This window comes from Arachis ipaensis, chromosome B1 (genome assembly GCF_059453495.1).
Source record: "Arachis ipaensis isolate K30076 ecotype BB chromosome B1, ASM5945349v1, whole genome shotgun sequence".
In the NCBI taxonomy this organism is placed as follows: Eukaryota; Viridiplantae; Streptophyta; class Magnoliopsida; order Fabales; family Fabaceae; genus Arachis; species Arachis ipaensis.
The window spans coordinates 151231380-151244955 of record NC_142436.1 but is presented as its reverse complement, the minus strand read 5'-3'; the positions used below and the strand labels follow the sequence as shown (position 1 = coordinate 151244955).

The 13576-nt window shown below is 31.2% G+C and overlaps 1 protein-coding gene across 1 annotated transcript; it reads left to right on the top strand.

The window, feature by feature from the left end:
- Positions 1 to 6754: 6754 nt before the first annotated feature.
- On the top strand, positions 6755 to 12104 carry ATR2 (P450 reductase 2). Its single transcript, XM_021106832.2, has 17 exons — positions 6755 to 7330; positions 7608 to 7684; positions 7781 to 7838; positions 7930 to 8013; positions 8133 to 8169; positions 8854 to 8923; positions 9024 to 9209; positions 9286 to 9378; positions 9487 to 9709; positions 9813 to 9896; positions 9983 to 10134; positions 10434 to 10530; positions 10740 to 10889; positions 10986 to 11063; positions 11157 to 11279; positions 11366 to 11479; positions 11663 to 12104. The coding sequence occupies exons 1-17, from the start codon at positions 6923 to 6925 to the stop codon at positions 11741 to 11743; spliced, it is 2115 nt and encodes a 704-aa protein (XP_020962491.1). The 5' UTR covers positions 6755 to 6922; the 3' UTR covers positions 11744 to 12104.
- The last annotated feature ends 1472 nt before the right edge of the window (positions 12105 to 13576 follow it).

Sequence of the window (13576 nt, the reverse complement as noted above, 5' to 3'; positions counted from 1 at the left end):
AGTCTTAAACCAACACTGCCAATCGGTAAGGGAAAAAATAAACAAATATGAATGGTGAATACAAATTCTGTGGGCTCTATTTATTTTTTAATGTATAATCTGTGGGCTAATGACCGAGTATGAATAACATATAATAGTACCTAGCTATGAACATACAAATTACAAGGGTCAATGCTGCTGACCACACAAAATGCATCAGCACCTGGACTTTCCAATTGAGCGTCGTTGAGTATTGAGTGTTGACATCTTCCTCCAACAGACATAGTAATAATAATCAAATCAAAATAAGGACTAAAAGGTCAAGAAATGGTGGCAAAGGTGGCACCTGCAGAAATTAATTAAGCTGACCATTTAACTGCACTTCAATATTTGAATCCTCTTTTGATCCGTCACCTTATAACTCAGTCTTTATTGTGAATTATGAGTTATAACTCGACTTTAATTATTATTCATTATGTAACTGACACATTTATTATCGATTTAATGATCATTATTCTGACTTAATGATCAACGGTCATACCATCAATTCTATTCATCAACTTTATGCCTATAAAAGGCACCAATCTATATATACACTACATTCTAGAGACATTTTAAATATATTCTATATTCATAGAATTATTATAATATACAACACATGATAACTTCTATTTCATGTCTTACATTCTATATTCATAGAATTATTCTTATACCTCTTAAACACTTACTAACTTGAACGTCGGAGTGTTTTTTGCAGGTACCCACCCCCTTGTTATCTCCTGAGGAGAAACTTAAAGACATTCATTGACGGACGAGCTAAACACCGGCCAAACTCAGCAAGAACACTCTTAATTTTTTTGTTCGCGGGTATTTTTTACTATTAATTTTTAAAAAAAAATATTAAAAAAATAATGATCATATTTTATTTTCTTAATTTAAAAAAAATTAAAAAAATTCGTTTTCCTTAGGTATCTTCGTTTTATTTTTGTTTTTGTTAAAAATTAAGATATTTTAAGTTTATGAAAAAATTAATATAAACTACATTGACTTTTAATAAGTTAAAAAAAATAAAAATACTTATAATTGAGAAATATAAGAATAATCAAACTGAATGAAATCTACGTTTGACCAATCCAATTTCAAACCCCAAATCATAATATAATCTTCTATTCAGTCTTCTGTCTTCGGTCTTCATTAATCTTCTTAATGCTTCTTATATATATAAAAGGAGGTTCTAATTATAAATCCCCTTTTTGTGGACTGGTGCTGGGGAATAAATCGCACACAGAAAAACAGTTGGGTTTGTGTTATCTTCTTATACCTACTTTGTTGGCGGTTCCCTTCTTCGCCACTATTAATTATGACCAACTGAGATGCATGCACGCAATCAAAATTCGTTAATCCATCTAAAATCATATTAGGCCGTTCCTAATTAGTTTAACAAAAATATTATTTGAATATTAAAATTAATAACAATATGTTTATATATATATATTATTTAATTTATTTTTAATATGTATTTTATATTAATATCTAATTTTAAAATATAACTGTTTTAAAATATTTTTATAAATTCAATATTAAAAATCAGATTCAAGAGTATGAGAATTCTAAGAAATTGATATGATAATTGAGTATTTTTTCAGATTCTCAAAAATATGTTATTGTTAAAAAGGGGAGAGGGAACAATAGAAAAAATATTTGTGAATATTTAAATTATATAGAATGATACAATATAGAAAGGTATTTATAGGTGCTAAGAGAATCAAAATAATAAAGACGTAATTTCCTATAATAAATATTTAGATATGTTAAATAATGCTAATTGATTTCATTGATCTTAATTATACTCTAACATCCCCTCAAACTCAAGTGATAACTTGAGTTTGAAAAAACTAAATAAAAAAAAAAACGCATAAACTAATAGAACGGGTACATACGGAACTTCCCGAAGAAAGCGCAGACGGAACTGCCCGAAGCAAGCGAAGACGGAGCTGCCGGAAGGAAGCGTAGACGGAGCTGCCGAAAGGAAGCGCTCAAACGGAGCTGCCGGAAGGAAGCGCCCAAACAGAGCTGCCGGAAGGAAGCGCCCAAACAGAGCTGCCCGAAGGAAGCACTCAAATGGAGCTGCCCGAAGGAAGCACAACGGAACTGCCACAATGAAGCGCAGACGGAACTGCCACAAAAAACGCAGATGGAACTGCCGGAAGGAAGCGCAGACGAAACTATCGGAAGGAAACCCAAACGAAATTGCTGCAAGAGTGGCCAACTGCTGAAAAACTGCTGAAAAGATGGCGAACTATTGGAAAACTACTGAAAAGTGACAAAGTGCAAAGAGATGACAAACTATCGGAATGTGACAAAAAATATATGGTTTCCCCATGAGAATAAGTAAGTAGTTGATGACCTAATCGGTGAGGTAAGAAAAGCATCAAAGTATTGACAAAAGAGAAGGAAACAAAATGGCACAGAAAAAAGGTACAGTGATTTCTCCATAAGAAAATCAACTTGTCCTCCTCAAGGAGGATACCATGACTCTGATACCATGTTAAATAGGGGAGATGGAACAATAGAAAAAATATTTGTGAGTATTCAAGTTGTGTAGAATGATACAATATAGAAAAATATTTATAGGTACTAAGGGAATCAAACTAATAAAGACGTAATATCTTATAATAAATATTCAGATATGTTAAATAATACTAATTGATCTTAATTATACTCTAATAGTTATAAAGATGACACTAACTCTTCATAATTCATTCTAAGTTCTAACGATCAATAACTCAATTTTATGAGATTAATTGTTATATTATAATTATCATTTTACTATTAAGGAGAACATTATAACATTAACTATATATAGACCTAAGAGCATCATATGAAAAAGACCATAATAAAATATCAAATAATTCATGAAAATAATAATTCATTTTTCTAGATCAATTTAACTTAAAAAGTAAATCATTCATGACCTCTAAAGGACATAAGGAGAGGAGCTCGTGACATCAACCTCACAACATGTGCATTATGTTTCAAATATCCGTACTAAAGTATGATTTCTAACTTAATTTTTCTTGCGACTATGTTAACTTGAGCGTCGGAGTCTTTATAGGAATACTCTCACTATTGGAAATGACGAATTTAAAGAATTATCAACTCGAAATAGGAAGATGTCGACAACATCGTATTTCTGACCGATTCTCTATAATTTTGTTCGGATAACTCTTAAGTTTAAAAGAGTAAAAACACTTCTTAATAATACCTAATATAAATATTAATTTAATTATATAAGATAAAAAAAATTTACATGAGTAAATAAGTATTGCAAACTGAATAAAAATAATTGATAAATGATCATAAAAAGAATATATTTGAATAGGATTTTGATCTTTTAAATTTTGAGTTTTACTTTAAAGGATAAAGTGTAATCTCTCACAATTTATTTTATAGATAGGACTTAAAAAAATATAAAAAAGAAACTATGGTTTTTTTTATTTATATAAATTAAATAATTATATTATTTACCAATTTCCACTATTTCCAGTGTTTTTACCGAAATCCGATTTTAAGCATATTTCGTTTATAATGTAAACGAATTAATTTTGCACGTATTTCGTTTACAGTGTAAATGAAATATAGTGAATATCATGAGACATGTATATTTTGTTTACAGTATAAACAAAATACATATAAAATATACTGTAAACAAAATACGAGTATCTGTAATTATAAAAAAATTTAATTTTTATAGGTATAAAAATATAATTTTTAAAATAATAAAACCGTATTAAAAATATAATTTTGACCAATTTAAAAAATAAAATTAGTTTATATAAAAATATAACTTATAATTCTACCTTAATTAATTTATATTCTACCTTAATTAGTTTAAATTTTTAAATATAGATGAGATATAAATTAATTATGGTAGAATTATAAGTTATATTTTTATATAAACTAATTTTATTTTTTAAATCGGTCAAAATTATATTTTTAATACGGTTTTATTATTTAAAAAATTATATTTTTATACCTATAAAAATTAAATTTTTTGTAATTATAGATACTCGTATTTCGTTTACAGTGTATTTTATACGTATTTTATTTGTACGATAAATAAAATATACATGTTTTATGATATTTACTGTATTTCATTTATACTATAAATAAAATACGTGTAAAATTAATTCGTTTACATTATAAATAAAATATACTTAAAAACAAATTTCGGTACAAACATTGAAAATAATGAAAATTGATAAATAATAAATTATTTAATTTATATAAATAAAAAATCTAAAAAATTATTTAAAAATAAAAAATTATACTTTATTTTCTAAAATAAAAATTCATAATTTAGTGGATTAAAATTGAATAACGTATAGAAGATGCGTGTTACAATATCAGATCAACAATATTAATTAAGCTCATATATTATTATCTGAAATATGTGAGGTTGAATGTGCTTCCACGTTTCCAATGTTTAGACGAGTTCCAACTTCCAACCCCCTCTTCATTTGGGAGGTAGATCAACGCGGAGTGGGAAAAAAATAATCCTTTTTCATTCGAGAAATATGATTAATAGTGGGTGAAAACTTAGGTAAAGTCGACTTCACGTGAAGTTGATATCTGAGAGTCGTTAGATGAAAATTTAGTCAAATCAATTAAATTATCTAATGGTTATCAAATATCAATTTTATGTGAAATCGACTACACATGAGTTTCTACCTTAATACTGACAAAAAAAATTGATATTGATCCGTGTTGTAATCCCGTAATATAAAAGTGTTCTTTGTGAGTCGTGACAATCTTAGATTAAGACTTACATTATACATAATATCATCATGACTTTAATTTAAATTCACAGCATAACATAAATAAGGATTAATATTTCATTTCGGCCTCCATGATCCATCGGTGTTAACGTCATTATCGCCAACTTCAATTTCATTGGAGATACAGTGCAAGTGCAACAGTACAAGGGATACGAGTGGGAGCCAATAAAGAAAACTATTATATTATGTTTATATTAAAATTAATTACCAAAATTTATCACAAAAAATTAATTATTAATATAAAATATATATTAAAATATAAATATATATTAAAAATAAATTAAATTATATATTTTTATATATAAATATATTAATGATTGATTTTATTAGTAAATAGCATTTTTGTAAAAAAGACTTTTGGTCAAATGAATAATAACAACAAAATAAAAAGAAAAAGACTTTCTGGTATTATTTTATGTGGATTTTAGCGTTGGATACGCACGTGTTGCCATTCCAACGAAGCAAATTAAAGCTGTAAATGAAATACGGAAACGAAGGGTGAAATTTGAAATGAAAGAACCCCACCACACAAAAATGCAAGTCACATGGGCAATTGTTTAATATCAATTCGTTTATTTCCAATTTTTTATATGGAATGACGCAAGGGAAGATCATATAGTCCATTTAGTATATTATATTTTCATTTTTCAAATAATGCATCTTAAACCATGAATGTATCTCATTTTTTTATAAATAAATATAGATTGACGTAACAGCTAGCATCATTTTGACGAAAACAGTTGAAGTAACAATTTCACCCTCTTAATTTATTTTTAATGCTGCTACTATAAGAAAATTCTATATTTTAAAAACATGTACATATGTTCTCTGAATATTTAGTTTCATTTCCTAATAGTCTAATCTTCCTTTCCCAAACAAATTAATTTTTTTTCTAGAAAATTAAAGACATTAATTAATTAAAAGAAAATATAAAAGCAAAATTTTGTAGTCATAAGTTTAACCTTTTTTAGAGTTTGTGCATCAGAAAATATTAATCACTACCATTAATAATAAATACTAGTTTAATTGAACCATTTTAAAGAAAAAAAATTGATAAAATAAAAAAATATTAAAATAAGACAATAAATTCATACCTAATATAAATTACAAAAGTAATAATAACTAGTTTTGAATTTTTTTTTTGAAATTTTATTTAAAAAAAAATAAAAAAAGGGTAAAAACTCAAACTTTTTTTAATATTGTATTATTAAGAGTGAAATTTTTCATCATGAATTAAACTGTATGTTGAATACTACTATGACCATTTACAAAATGTCAGTAATATTTTGTATTTCTTTAATTAAAATAATATTTTTCTAACAAAATGTCAGTAATATTTTGTGTTTTAATAATTAAAATAATATTTTTTATTACAAAATATTAATAACGTTTTATTTTTTTTATAATTTAAATTTTTTTATTACAAAATATGATTGACATTTTGTACTGCCACCACAACTATATAAAACATTAAAATAATAAAATATTTTTGTATTTCACATTAAAATTATTCGTATATAAAAATTTTAGCCTAATATTCAATTCATCACATCCTTAATTACGGACAAAAACATCGCATAAATTTCATTTGTTTTTAATTTCTTTTTCTTTTATAGAAACTCTTTTCATTTTTTCCAAAATTTTAATAAATTTTTTTACAACATACAAAATCTCCTTTATTTTTTATACCAAATAAATTACAAAATATAAACAAACATTCATGTCATTATAGTCTGCATCTGTATTGTCCACGCACCGCGCGGGTATCTTTCTAGTTTTAGCCTAAAAACTCAGAAGTTAATAAGTTAACTGCCCTGAATTTTTATAAAAAGTAATTAACCATGGTTAAGGAGTGGTGGGAGGGGTTAGGTGGATTTGACCGGTCTGGGTTGGTAGGCGTTGGTTCAGTAAATGTAATTAAAGAAGGAAATAATTTTAGTTAGTTTTCCCTCCGAAATTCAGAAAAATGAGAATATAACATGACATAACCCCCCTCTCCCTCTCTCTATTCTCTAACATTCCCTCCTACCACGCCTCTCTCTTTCTCTCACACACAACTCCCAACTACTTCTTCCACCACCCACCAAAACCCTCCCAATCGCACAATGGAAGACTCATCCACCTCCATCAAGATTTCGCCCTTCGATCTCATGTCCGCCATAATCAGAGGCAAGCTCGACCCTTCCAACGTCTCCTCCGAGGCCGCCGGCGATGTTGCCGCCATAATACTCGAAAACCGCCAGTTCGTCATGGTGCTCACCACCTCCGTCGCGATTCTCATAGGCTGCGTCATCGCTCTTGTATGGCGAAGATCCAGCTCACACAAGCCCAAGCCTGTTGAGCTTCCCAAGCGCGTCATCGAGAGGGAGCCCGAGCCCGAGGTCGACGACGGCAAGAAGAAGGTCAGCATCTTCTTCGGCACACAGACCGGTACCGCCGAAGGATTCGCCAAGGCCATTGCCGAAGAGGCCAAAGCTAGATACGACAAGGCCACCTTCAAAGTCCTTGATTTGGTAAATAAATTAGATAGCGGAACCTATCAATTTAGCTCTCATGATTTAGAAACGCCGATGATTTAGTTCTCAAATAACTAAACAAACTCCAATTCAGAACTACGAGCTTGTTTAGTTCTTTTGAGGCTAAAATCTTCAATATTTTTGGACTAAATTGGTGATTTATTCAGATGAATACTTATCAGCTGCTTTTCTTTTCTTTTTCTTTTTTTTGATTAGTTCATTAGTTTATCGGATTTGATGCTTACGTTTTGAGAATGATGATTATGGTAATCAGGATGATTATGCAGCCGATGACGATGAATACGAGGAGAAGTTCAAAAAGGAAAAGTTCGCCCTCTTCTTTGTTGCCACGTAAGCTTCTCTCTCTCTTAGTTTTGAAAAAAAATAATTGCTGCCTTGTGTTTTGTGATTTTGGTGATTGATGAATCTGTGGTGGGATATGTGTAGATATGGTGATGGTGAGCCAACTGATAACGCGGCTAGGTTCTATAAATGGTTTACGGAGGTAAGTTTGTTGCCGTTGAGAGAGAGAGATAGAACTTGCATTGTTTATAGCTTGATTTTGGGTGCATGTGGCTGTGTTGGTGTGATTTCAGGGAAGTGAGAGAGGAGAGTGGCTTCAGGATCTTCAGTATGGTGTCTTTGGCCTTGGAAACAGGCAGTATGAGCATTTCAACAAGGTTTGCCCTCACCATTGTTACTTTCTTGCGGATTTGTTAAGCCTTGAGTTCTGATTTTGGAGTTGCATGTTGCTGATGCCTTATTTTTTTTTTTTTCATGACTATGGCGATTGACACAGGTTGCAAAGGAGGTTGATGATATTCTTACTGAGCAAGGTATCTACCTCTTCCTCATTTCTATCCTTCTTGAGTATCATGGTTTCCAACTCGCATTTGTAATTATAATATTGCACTAGTATATTTTTCTGTATCGAGTGGAGCTTATATGGAAATGCAAAAGCAGAAGGTCGAAACTCTTAACAGTTCATCCTGCAAAAGGCGGATCTATTTCTAGCCTCACATTAGCTTTCTGAGTGAATCGTTTTTCTAATCCCTTTGATCTGGTTCCCACGTGACGATCTCACATGTCAAGAGAGAGATTCACAAATCACACACTATAGTTTGATGCATGGTTTCTTAAAATAATAAAATCCATCGATAGGGCCCCACAATCCTAACATATCTCTCTCTCTTTCCACTTATTTCACAAGCCGTGGATTTCAATCCCAAATCTTTTGTACTCTATATGGATTGTTTCCAGAAAAGACTTGTATCTTATTCTTATCACAAGTTCTGCTGGATGTTACTTGTTGTATTCTTCTACAGAATTTATTGAAGTGGCATAACATAAGTAGGCACATTTATTGATGAATATGTCTCCAAGGGTCTTAAACAGGGTTAAAATAAATACTGTTGATAATGTAGTTCTCGTACTGCAATGCTTAGTATAGGTTTTATCAATTCTTTTTCTTGATGGAATATCTCCCCCGGTCTGATCTAACTTGTCTTCTGCTATTGAAGGTGCGAAGCGTCTTGTCCCAGTGGGACTTGGAGATGATGACCAATGCATTGAAGATGACTTCACTGCATGGTATTGAAATATTCAACTTGACTTGAGTATAGTGAACCAGGACTCATATGCAGATATTGGTCGGTCATTTCCTCCCCCTAACCAATGGCTGTTATTGCAGGAAAGAAGATCTGTGGCCAGTATTGGATCAATTTCTCAGAGATGAGGATGATACAACTGTATCTACCCCTTATACTGCTGCTGTTTTGGAGTATCGGGTTGTTATTCATGATCCATTAGATGCAGCTGCTGAGAAGTGGCATAATGTTAATGGTCATGCTATTGTGGATGCTCAACATCCAGTCAGGTATATTAGATTAAAATATTAAATTGCAACTTGGCTATGTCTTACAATAATCTGATATGTATGCTTATTCCTGTAGGGCAAATGTGGCTGTGCAAAAGGAGCTTCATACTCCTGCATCAGATCGTTCTTGCACTCATTTGGAATTTGATATTTCTGGCACTGGAGTTGCGTAAGTATCTACCTTTGGAAATAAAACTGTTAAAATATACCACTCCCTATTTAATGTCTGATGCTTCCATTGTCATTGGGGTTATTTATTTATTTATCTATCTTGTAGATATGAAACCGGTGACCATGTTGGTGTCTACTGTGAGAATTTGTCTGAAACCGTAGAAGAGGCCTTAAGGTTACTAGGATTGTCACCAGATACCTATTTCTCTGTCCATACTGATAGTGAAGATGGGAAACCAATTGGAAGCTCATTGCCACCACCGTTCCCTCCATGCACTTTAAGAACAGCAATAGCCCGATATGCAGATGTATTGAGTTCCCCTAAAAAGGTACTTCTCATGTGCTTAATGCGTCATTGGTTTAATCCAGTAATCCATCTTCTCAAGTTACATACTTTGACCTACCAATTAACAATTGCTTATATTATTTCAGTCGGCCTTGCTTGCATTGGCTGCCCATGCTTCTGATCTATCTGAAGCTGATCGACTAAGACATCTAGCCTCTCCTGCTGGAAAGGTTGTAATCTTATTTCACCATGTGTATTTAGATTAACTTTTTATGCTTACATTTCCAGTTTCTAAGCTATTTTGGTCTATCTGCAGGATGAATATGCTGAATGGGTGATTGCCAGTCAGAGGAGCCTTCTTGAGGTTATGGCTGAATTCCCGTCAGCCAAACCTCCACTTGGTGTATTTTTTGCAGCAGTTGCTCCTCGCCTGCAACCAAGATATTATTCTATCTCATCATCTCCAAGGTCAGTTTGTCTTTTCTATTCATGCATTATTGCTTGTGCTGGTTGGACTGTGTGGATCGAGGCTATTGAATGAAAATCAACTTGGAGTTTGCTGAATTTCTGTTATTTGCTTGTATGCTATCATGATGCAAGATAAAGAGTTAGTGCATGAGCTTCTGCTCGGTGGTTAGAAAATAACCACTTACTGTATTCTACTATATATGAGCCATGTAGGAAATTTTGCTGTGACATGTTTTCTTTGTAAGTCTTGTTAATCAATAATTCGTGTTGCATTTACACCCTGTCAAAATTGTCTGCAGGATGGCTCCATCAAGAATTCATGTTACATGTGCACTAGTACGTGATAAAATGCCCACTGGAAGGATTCATAAAGGAGTCTGTTCGACTTGGATGAAGGTACTTATATGCTTGTTTCCTACTCTGAAATTATGGTCGTTCGGTTCTTTAACTGTTTCAAGATATCCAATGTTTAATTTTTATGCAAAAAGAATTGGCTTAGAGTATTATTTTTTATGTCCATACAATAGTAAACCCGTCCATCCCCCCTCTTTTTTCTTTTTCTATCTTTTCTCTATTTCTAAACATGACTTCTTGTTTGATTCCAGAATTCTGTGCCATTGGAGAAAAGTCAGGACTGTAGTTGGGCTCCTATCTTTGTTAGGCAGTCTAATTTCAAACTACCTGCAGATAATAAGGTTCCTGTAATCATGATTGGCCCCGGCACTGGATTGGCTCCTTTCAGGGGTTTCTTGCAGGTTTGGACCAACAGATTTGATATTCCTTCTGATAAATCTCGTCTATCCAATCATCTAAGCCAGCTATTTATACTCACTCTTTTTTGGGCACTTCAGGAAAGATTAGCTCTAAAGGAAGAAGGAGTTGAACTTGGCCCCTCCGTTTTATTCTTCGGATGCAGGAACCGACAAATGGTGAGTTACAACCTCAAATTCAATTGCTTGTAGGTGAAGAGTGCTTCAATATAGATTGGATGACCAATTCTTTGTCTATCATTATTATTATAGGACTACATCTATGAGGACGAATTGAACCACTTTGTTAATAGTGGCGCACTTTCTGAGCTCATTGTTGCCTTTTCACGTGAGGGACCCAGTAAGGAATATGTCCAACATAAAATGATGGAGAAGGTACCCACTTCTACCAAGCTTCCAAATTCTCTTACCAATTAAACGTTTCAGTGTTCACTCAACCAACACTAAAACTTTTTCTCCAGGCTTCGGATATTTGGAGCATGATATCTCAGGGAGCTTACGTTTACGTGTGTGGTGATGCCAAGGGCATGGCTAAGGATGTACACCGTACCCTTCACACAATCTTGCAAGAGCAGGTGTTTATGAATTATATTTAGTTTGTCAATTTGTTGCCTTTTATTATTGGCTGACCATAGCCATTTTTTATTGGTTTTTTGTGATTGTAGGCATAGAATTCCAAATAAAATACCCTACAATATATTCTTAATATATGTTCGTTTTTCCTATTTGCTAAACTAATCAAGTTGTGTGTGTTTCAGGGTTCTATGAACAGTTCCAAGGCTGAAAGCATGGTGAAGAACCTACAGATGAATGGCAGGTATCTGCGTGATGTATGGTGATGATCTCCAATGGTAGAAGAACAAAAATAACAAACTATAAGATATGAGTCATTGGTAGAATATGTTGGAAGGGCCTATTTGCGACGCCTTCCATTAGTGCCCTCAAATGGGGGAACTACGGTTCTGTTGTCATCACTACAACAGTTCCTATATTCTTTTTCATGTATTCTTTTTTCTTTTCTTTTTTTTTTTTTTTTGGCTTTTCGGTGTAACTTATATATTCTGTTTATACCTAGACTGTTGAAAATCGCATATTATTTTTTCTTGTATTTTAATGAACCTGTAAGAAAGGTTCAGAGACCTAATCAATACTCTCTATTGTATGAAATCATAAGAGAAAAAGAAATTGTTTGGAGATAAAGCAGCCATTAGCCCATTACTTCTGCACGTATTGTAATTGGATCAATTTCAATTTTCCATGTCACTAAGTTCACTGTTTGAGGAATACAAACAAGATGCTAATAGATTTGTGCTTAGTTTATTCAAGGCTTCCTTTCTTCTCAACGTAATATTAGGAGTGAGGTGTAGAGCATATTCTTCGAATATAGTTCAAGGGAAAGTTGATTCAATCAGGCTTCACAACTTATTACATTCCGCATTTTTCAAAAAAGAAAAAGGGCTAAATCGATATTTTAATGAGTGATTATATTTATACCAGGAATAAATAAAGTAGATTTGGATGATTAATTCTTTCTTGCATGTCAAGCATATTCAGTGAAATAAAATATTGTTTCAGAACTTTATTTTCAGGTTATTCAACCTATTTTTAATTTTTTGTGACACATTTAAATTGAAAAATATTTTGCATTCTAATTTTATCTCATATATTAAGTAAATATAAATATATATCATCTACTATTGGACGAAGCATTAAAATTGATATAAGATAGATTTAATTCCATTAAGTTATCATTTTTATTTTATTTGGTCATAGTTTATTATAGCCCCTTCTATGTATTTAACTAACTGATCCAATTAAATTGGTATGACTGCCAACTATATATATATATATGAGATTTTCTCAATAAATAATTTTAAAACACTTGTTAGGTAAAATGCATATTAAAAATGTTTAATAACAAAAAATATTAGTTAAAAACGGTCAAAATTTAATATTTTTTACTTTATTTAATTTATATTACAATACATAAATAATATAAATTTAGATTGTTTGAACTTATTATTTTTTTTTGTCATCTTAACATTATAGTAGGGATATTCTGATTTCTACATCAATGGCTGTGGCCTTCAAATTATAGCCACTACACTCCTTCCCTTTGCCACTCACACAAGTCAAAAGTCTTGCATCTTGTGTTTCTGCTTTAATACACTAACGGCGGAAACTAAATCCTAACTAATTTTGTATTTGTTATTTGTTATATGTATATTAAAATTAGTCATTAAAATACATATTATAAATAAGTTAAAAACACACACACACACAATATTGATTTTAATAACTGATTTTAGTGTATAAATAATATTTTTATTTTTTGATTAACTATATTCATATGAACAATGGAAGGCTCAATAATAAAAAATAAAAAAATATTATGCACACATAAAAAATCAATCATAAAATTAGTTATTATATAATTCCATATAAATATGTGTTATTTAAATTTTTTTAATATTATATTATATTTTAATATATATGTGTTATTTATTTTAATAGATAAAATAAATTATTAAAATATCAATGAAAAAATAAATTGAAATATGTCATGCATGTATAATGAGTTGAGGAGTTGCATTATTCTTCAATTGTAATTATTACAATTTTTAATCGAGAGGAGGTCCACGATGTAGCATCGGTGATCAACCAAATTATAA

Coding starts and splice junctions, on each gene's coding strand:
- ATR2 (XM_021106832.2), top strand. CDS start 6,923: ATGGAAGACTCATCCACCTCCATCAAGATTTCGCCCTTCGATCTCATG. Junction 7,331..7,607: donor CCTTCAAAGTCCTTGATTTG/GTAAATAAATTA, acceptor TATGGTAATCAG/GATGATTATGCAGCCGATGA. Junction 8,014..8,132: donor AGTATGAGCATTTCAACAAG/GTTTGCCCTCAC, acceptor CGATTGACACAG/GTTGCAAAGGAGGTTGATGA.